The sequence below is a fragment of the Pygoscelis adeliae genome, unplaced genomic scaffold (genome assembly GCF_000699105.1).
Source record: "Pygoscelis adeliae isolate BGI_AS28 unplaced genomic scaffold, ASM69910v1 Scaffold4, whole genome shotgun sequence".
NCBI classification, from domain to species: Eukaryota; Metazoa; Chordata; class Aves; order Sphenisciformes; family Spheniscidae; genus Pygoscelis; species Pygoscelis adeliae.
The window spans coordinates 6,188,214-6,196,287 of record NW_008824986.1 but is presented as its reverse complement, the minus strand read 5'-3'; the positions used below and the strand labels follow the sequence as shown (position 1 = coordinate 6,196,287).

At 40.2% G+C, this 8,074-nt stretch overlaps 1 protein-coding gene across 1 annotated transcript in view; it reads left to right on the top strand.

The window, feature by feature from the left end:
- INPP5A (inositol polyphosphate-5-phosphatase, 40kDa) overlaps positions 1 to 8,074 on the top strand; it is a 206,103-nt gene that overhangs the window by 157 nt on the left and 197,872 nt on the right. The window contains exon 2 of the mRNA XM_009326002.1: positions 716 to 757. Coding sequence (XP_009324277.1) covers positions 716 to 757 — 42 coding nt within the window. The remainder of the gene's footprint in view (positions 1 to 715; positions 758 to 8,074) is intronic.

Sequence of the window (8,074 nt, the reverse complement as noted above, 5' to 3'; positions counted from 1 at the left end):
GGTTTATATTCCCCAGTATGATGCAAAAATTATCCATAAGTCTTGTGGTTGAAGAGAAAACTCAACAAATGTTTCTTTTGTAGCTGTACATTTGTATGAAAATTGGTTATCTCCCTCCATATTCCTATCTGGGGTGGGCTATGTTTCTGAAAAGGCAGAACTTTGTACTTACCATACTTTTGCTGCCTCAGTTTTCATAACTTCTGTAGTAATCTTGAAACGCTTCTCCCAGTTTGTCCTTGACAGGAGCTCTATGTGCTCAAGCATCCTGCAAAAGTACAGTCGTCCCTCTGAGCCAATTCCTTAGAAGTAGATCCATGTAACTTGAAGCTGAGATTGCAGGAGCTGGGTATCAGCAGTTCATGTAAAGTTTTTGATATCCAGCCAATGAATGTGTACTTCTAAAAGCGCATATTTCAATACGTATCAAGTCTGATTTAATTGCTTGATAGTCTTGTATGCATATGAACGTTGTGAAGTCGTATAGAAAATGTGCCTTCTTGGTGAAAATCTGAGAAGAGGGGACTCGGAAACAAAAAGGAGAGGTCTGTCCATTGGCGCTTGTGGAGGAACATCCTCATGTTTGTACTTTTTTTTCTTTAATTGTACAAAAAACTCCCCACTTGAATGCATTGAGGAAAGCAAAAGTATGAGGATATTATTATAAAAATACATTACTCATATTCTTAATTAATTTTTGTATTTTGTTTTTCAGCCAGAAAATTTACAGAAGAATTGGCTTCGAGAATTTTATCAGGTAAGGTAGAACTTTATTTTCTCATGGACTTCTATGCACATTTGCTTATTGGCTTAATTAATAATATAAAGATCTTTTGCTTTTGAAGTTGAAGTCACTATTTTATAGTCAAAACCAGTCCTAAAGAGTATGTCTCTTTCTGGATTTCTAAGTAATGATTATAAAAGTTCAGTGTATAAACATAATTTGTTCTCGTTGACAATCCTCTGCCTAAAAAATTACTTTAGTTTGGCATGTAATGGTCTTTTAAGTCTCCTGAATAAGAAATATATTTGAGCAATTTAAAAAAACAAACCAACCAACAGTTTTTGTTTTGGTTTTTTGTTAAGTCCAGTTTACATTTATACTGAAATCTAACAATTTCTGGTGTTGGTTTCCAATAGATCGGTCCTGCTGTCTGCTCTTTCTTGAAAAACTTCTTGTTTAGGCAGTGTGAAAATACTGAAACTGAACCCATATTATAAAATGTGTTGTAAACTTCAGGTGTGGTGGGTTTTGGTTGGGTTTTTTTAAGCATAAAAGCCACTAACACATTGTGTTGTTGCAATAGAGACTTGCTTAATTTGCTGAGTTCATGCAGAAACATGTAAATAAGCAATAGGAAATGAGCACTGGTGGAACACAAAGATGTCATCCCTGCTAAGTACTGTGAGTGCCGTTTCACTCTGACAGCTTGTATCGCATCTGCCAGAATTGATCGATCGTGAGATTCCTTTATTCATTTTTACACCTCCTATACAAAAATGGTTAAAGCAACAATATTCTGCTGTTCCAGTTTTAAAGTGAAACTGTATACAGAAAAAATGAATAGCAATATTTTATCTTTTGCTTTTTTGTAACTGAAAACGTCCTGTAATTATTTATCTGGTCAGGTAGTAGCCTATGACCTTTATTGAAATGCTGTAAAATACTGCAGTTAGCTTTTTCTGACAAGTTTAATGGATTTGCAAAAATCCAAGATGCAATAACCAGTCTTATATTCCTCACTATCTGTTGACTTCACAGAAGATTAATCTGTTTATTTTTCTTCTTCCATCTTGATTGATTACTGCTGTATGTACACGATGCTTACACTGTGCAGGCTTTCAGCTAATTCTCATTTAAACCATCTCCACATCTTCAGGGAAGACTCTTCCTATGAAGAAAAGACAAAGTGCATTTAAATAAATACAATTTTGTTGTTGTTGGGTTTTTTAGATCGCTGCATAATTTTCAGCATCACATTACTTATTTGTGCATCTTTATCAAGGAGACTTCTTACATGCTCACTTGCTTACTAAAATGGGGTGAGCACTACAGAAACGCCTCCAAATAGTTTGTGGAAAACAGGAAGAGGAGGGGAAAAGAATGAGCTGCTATTATCCTAGAGCAGAGACCACTAGTATGTAAGCGGATGTGGTCTGTCTTCGGTCCAGTGAATATTGTGTATACCAAGTTCAACATAGGAAGAAAATGAATCATTAACACTCCCATGCGGCCAGTCAAGTGCAGGGTCTGGACCAGCAAAAGTGTAGCTAAAGTAGACCTCAACCCATCCCTCAGCTGCAGTAGTTTTGCTACATCCATCCTCCCTCTCTGTGCCTCTGCCCTCCGTATCTGCAATCTGAGAAAGCTGTATTTAAAACAAAAAAGAAAGGGGTGTGAAATAGAAGAAGGTTACCAGTTCCGCTGATTGCTGGTAACAGACAGGCAGTCCTCAGCGTGTTTTGAGAGGCAGTACTCGGTGTGTTTTGAGGAACAGTGCCATTCGGTAGCCTTGAACCCTTCTTCCTCTTCAGAGTGTGCAGCAGGATGACTGTTAACACCGTGTTCACAAACACAGTAGGAAGTGGAATAAAACTTTATAAAAAGCTCCTTAGGGAAGAGACGACTATGCTTGTACCAAAAGCAGCACAGCACAGTCCTGATGTTAGGCTACGTAGCAACCTAGCAAATGTATAACTTCAGAATGTTTTTTTTTCATTTGAATTCTGCATGCTTTGTTGAAAACTGCTGCAAATTGAAGTTCATCAGAAGTACTGGAAAATGACTCTTAATACTTCTTCGTAAACTCGAAACCCAGATAAACCACAGACCACAATTTTTTTTCCATTCTTCTGAGGAATTAAATTTGCATATGTAGTTGTGTCAGTATAGTTTGCATAACTTCTGAGGATGAAGTCCTTTTTGTAAGCAGTCAAAATAATCTCCACAAAAAAGGAAGCGCAATTACTACTCTAAGTTTAAAATCTTTCTAGAAATTAAACCTATAATGGAAACATGTCTTTGAATTGATGTCAAAGAACATAGAAATGAAGAAGCATTTTGGGGCTTGTTTTTAAGTTCTGGTAAATTAAAATACAGGATTTTAATTGCTGTGATAGGTAAATACGAGTCACTTCATTTATGTATCATCATTGATTATACACTGTATGCATATAATTAAATAAATATATATAGTGCTAAAATGTTTAAATTTCTGCCATTGATCTACAAATATTCTACATTATTAACATGAAAAATATGGAAGATCTAATGCTGTTAAATTAAGCAGTTTGTCCAAGAAATACAAACAGGAAAAAATATTTTAAATAAACTTTCAGGGATGTTTTTAATGACAGCTTACAATGTAGCAGCCCATAAAGTAGCATGCTATTTGATTGCTTTTGTTGACAACACAATTAATACAGCTGAGAGACGTTGTTTTGTCTGATCTGTTTTCCTTGGATTCATCGGTCTCCAGTCTTGTACAAGTGGAGCCTGCATTTTGGGTGACATCCTACTTGGTAGTTTAAAATTGATTTAACTATCAAATACTGGGTAATTTGCTACCAGTTCACTGTTAGTTGCTGCTTTTCCCCCAAGGAAAACTAAAACAAGATGAAGGAAGAGTTCATCAACTCAATTCCAGGTATTCATAGGTATTGGCTTTTGGCATGCTCCCCAGAGGAGAGGTGGTGGTGGAGCCTTTCCCAGGCATGTTATGTAGCACTGGAATAGACAGCGTCCTTGACGTGTCGCTGACAACAGGCTCCTAGGAGGAAAGCGTGGCCTGGATCTCAGAAACTTGCTTGTTTCCCAAAGCTAAATTTATAGTGAAGCTTTTCCTCCTTGCTGCTCTGCTTTTTCCATTTGATCTGATGGGTGAATACATGGCATTCATTTTGGGGCTTCATAACACTTTCCCTTACGATATAAGCTGTAGGTATTGTGTTCTCATTGTGTGTAGATAAATAAGAAGGCTTAAAGCCAGCCAGTTTTTGCAAAAAAATAAGTAGTAGAAAAAGAAAATCAGCATCTCTGGTAGTACTCTAGTAGTGAGATGCTTTAGGAACAAGAAAAGGCTTCTGAAAGGTCCATCCACCTGTCTGTGAATGCTTAACAAACTGACCAAACTACATCATCTAACTAAAACACAGTATCATAAAAAACATTCACTAAATGATTGAGGAACACCATGTTCCTTCTCTTCTGTGGATTACAATGTTAACTTTAAAGTTAGCATATTTTAAATTAACCTTTAAAGCAGAAAGAAACAAATGTCAGCTCTCCTCCCATGTTCCTCCTTTTCTCCCCGTGCTTCATCCCCCTCTCAAAGGTAGTGTGTGAAGAATACGTGTGCTCATGTGATGGCAATTTAAACGAGAGATTTAACCTCCCCGAGCCTTCTGCCTCTGGTTTGGTGTAGGTTAAGGTGGTGATTGTTTGAAGGTGTAGATTTTTCTGAGCATCTATTGTCAAGTAGTGATACTCTTCAGAAGGAGGGCAGAGTATCTAAATTTGTGATTTGTGTGCTCTGGCTTTGGAATTCCTCAAATTTGTGTTTTCAGCTTTCTTCTGTGAAGCCAGAAAAGTACCTGTCCTATAGGAAAGTGGAGAATTTTGTTTAATTCATCTCCAAAAGCTAAGCTTCAGGAACTTGCTGTCTTGAAATACAGCAATTTGAGAGTTGTCCCAGTGGATTTTTTTTTCTTCCATAGTTGTCATCAAATTTTGCATCTTATCGCCTCTTGACGTAGTATCACTGAACTAATTTTTTAATTTGTAAACATGAATAAGGTGGCCAGGAGTATTCCTCCTTATCTGTAGCATTTTGAAGGTCAGCTCTCTCCAGATAGCTGCTGGTCAGGGGGGGTTCCATCCCATGCCTGTTCCCAGCCCTCCTCGGCTGGTTCAGGGCTCTACCTGTACCTGTACCATCCCTGCTCCTGCTGTCCCCTTCTGAACCCGCCCACCCTGGGCGCAGGGTCTGGGGTCCAGGAAGGTGCAGGCAGGCAGATGGGGCTGTCCTGCTGGGGCTCAGCCAGGGGCGGGGGTGCGACGGGACTGCGGGAAGCTGAACCCAGAGTTCATAGCTCCTTCATGGCTTAATTTAGGACCGCGAAGCCTTGAAAGTTGAAGGACCTCCTGTGTGCTGGAGAACCCCACTCTTTTTGGTGAAGAACGGGAAAGTGTAATGAGGCTGACAAAGGCCACATGCTGATTTTCTGCAGCTCTGTCTTACTTCTGGAGTAGAGAAGGCACAAACTGTGCTTTGCTTTTTACCTTGAGAAGAAGGAACACTCAGTGAGCTGGCTGCCATCTGAAGCCACTTTTTCGCTTGTCAAGCTTGGAGTTGGAATGGACGGCGAGTGGCTATGCTTACTCGCTATCTAAAACATGCTTTGATTTGGGGGTGGGTGCTAGGTTAGAACTTCCAATAACAGATTAAATTACTTCTTCGTTTCTTCGTTTGTTGTTGCAGTCTTTCTTCTTTGTGCAAGGAAGCAATCAAGAGTATGGAAATGATTAAATACCCATCAGTACCTGTAGATATTGCAGAAATCTACTTTTTCCTGCATGCAGTACTGCTGCCATAGATGGATATATAGCCATTCGTAATACGGATCTTTATGTACAAAGTGGAGTAGGACGCATATAAGCCTGTGCCCAGCAAAGCAGCACAAACGTGCCGAGTGTCCTGTGGTGTAGTTAAAACACCGAAGCAGGACCATCTCAGCTGGGTGAGGTACGCACTGGTGCCACTGCTGCGGGGGGGTAAAGTGGGCAGCCCTGGTGTGAGCTTGTTCCCAGTGCCACAGTGTTGGCCAGAGGTTTTGCTTTGGTGACAGCAAGTGCTTTGATAGCAAGATGACTCGCTCCTCTCCGCCCCTCAGGAAGGCGAGTGGAAACCCATGCAGGATGGCAGCACAGTGGGGCCTTGGGCACCTTTGCAGGATCTTCTGCACTTCCCTTTCAGTATTGAGTTTGTTGCTGTTGATTGCTGTCCCGATAGAGAGAAGATTGGTATCTGTGTGTGGTCTGCAGACGGGTTGCACGTAGTATTAAAACATTATTAAAGCCTTTTGATAGGTGCATTTAAGCTCTGTTTATTCCAAGTTTGATTCTCTCTGAGCTTTACTCTCAAAGTCCCTTTCCAGTTGTTGGTCACAGCTGACTTTGAAACAGTCTTAGCTTGAAAGAAGATGTGCTTGTGCTTGAAAAGGCACAGAGTCCTATGTCGTAGTGAAATCTTAGGTGCTGTCTGACTTCAAACATAAAAATAGGTCAACTACTTTGCTTCAAATGTTGTCGAAAGAAAAAGGTGATTTAGAACAACTTTTAGTGTGCTGTAGATGGAATTGATGTTAAAATAGGAAGCACAATTTTGAGATGTACTACAATCACAGACTTTTAACATAATTAATGTCTGATTTGCATCAGTCAGGCTATCAGTGCATATATCAGCGAAACTTTACTGTAATGCCCTTAAAACCATTAACCACCCTACCCATGTGATTACTAAACAATTCACTGTTTTTTCTTCTGGCATATTTGTCTTTCTTAGTAATATTCATAAAATCTTTGAATCTTCCTTTTCATCAAACAGTTTGATCATAACCTTTAAGAGTCTTGATAATCTGCGTGGTAGCACAGTCAGTTATTTTAAATGCTATGGATTTGCAGGCTGTGATTTGTTTTGCTTTAGACCCTAGTAATAAGACAACCACATTTTGCAGATATGTAATGTCTGAAGCTGACAGCATTTGTTCAGTTGAATGCTTTTGGCAGCCCCTGTAACTGGCTGGTCAGAATAGGCTCTAGGCCACCAAAATTTTTTGAAGGGGTGGGAATTATGTCTTAAGTGGTTTTACATGACACTATTTTTTTCCTTAGTTTAAAAAGAAAAAAAAAAAGGGCGGAACAGAAGCTATGATTGGAAGATGAATGTCCCTGAAGATAGGGTAATACTGTAATGGGATAAAATATCTATGAGAAAAGATATCCAGCCTACTGGGCATCATGTTTAGGGAAGGAGGAGAACAAACAACAAGCAATCATTTTGCTAAAAATCAGCTAAATACCATGCAGAGGTGATTAAGAGGAGAAGACAGCTTGCCTGTCAGGAGTATCTTTGCTGGGGGGATTGTCGTCTTTTGTTCATGCAGTAAACAGTGGCCCTGTCAGAGGTGTCAGCTATTCACTTCTAGCTCTCGGGTGGCAACAGTTGTGACCTGGACTTGCGTTGATTGTGTGGGTACAGAAGTGAAAATGCACAAGGTTGTCAGCATGTTCTGGAACAGCTTAGCACGTCGCATGCTCTGGTTTGTTTGTTGAGCTGGAGGAATGTGTAAGCATTTTATAAAGGTGAGCGGGATTGTTACCGATGTTGCACAGTGGCTCTGGAAGGATGTCCTGAGGCAGTTGTGCCAGCCTGGCTTTGCTAAGGCAATGCTAAATGACCAGTACGTGTAGCAAAATCAGTCCGTGCATAGGAAGATCATCCACCTCCTGTGGTGTAACTATCGCCGGCATCAGCCTGAGCACTGCAGAAGGCACCAGGCAGTTCAGTAACGTGCTGTCTTGTGCTTTGCACTCCTGTACGTCATCCTCCACGCGATGCTGTGCGACTCCCAACAGCAAAATCTGTGCGCTTGTTAGAAGTGGAAGCAGGCATTATGGGGAAGGATGTTGCAAAATTCCAGGGTTTGCAGAGTTTGCTCTAGTTTCTAATGTTCGAAGCAGAAAATAGTATTTGCAGATGAAAACAGTCCACTGGAATCAAGATAAAAGTCTTGTAAGCAAGTATGTCGTACCATGCACTTGATAATCAGAAATTGCAGCGAACGGGGCGGGGGGGGGGAACCTTCTTATAAGGAAGCAGAATTCAGTGAAGTCCTAATGCTGGTGATTATGCTTCATCTTGTAACTATGAATAGTTACTGGTAACTTGGGTCTTAAATATTTTAGTTCAGACTCCCGTCCTCTTTTCAGTAAAAATTCTCTTACCCCCAAAACATGCCTCGGAAACAGGGAGGGAAAATGGCTGTTGGGAGGAAAGTGAAAACACAGATTGTG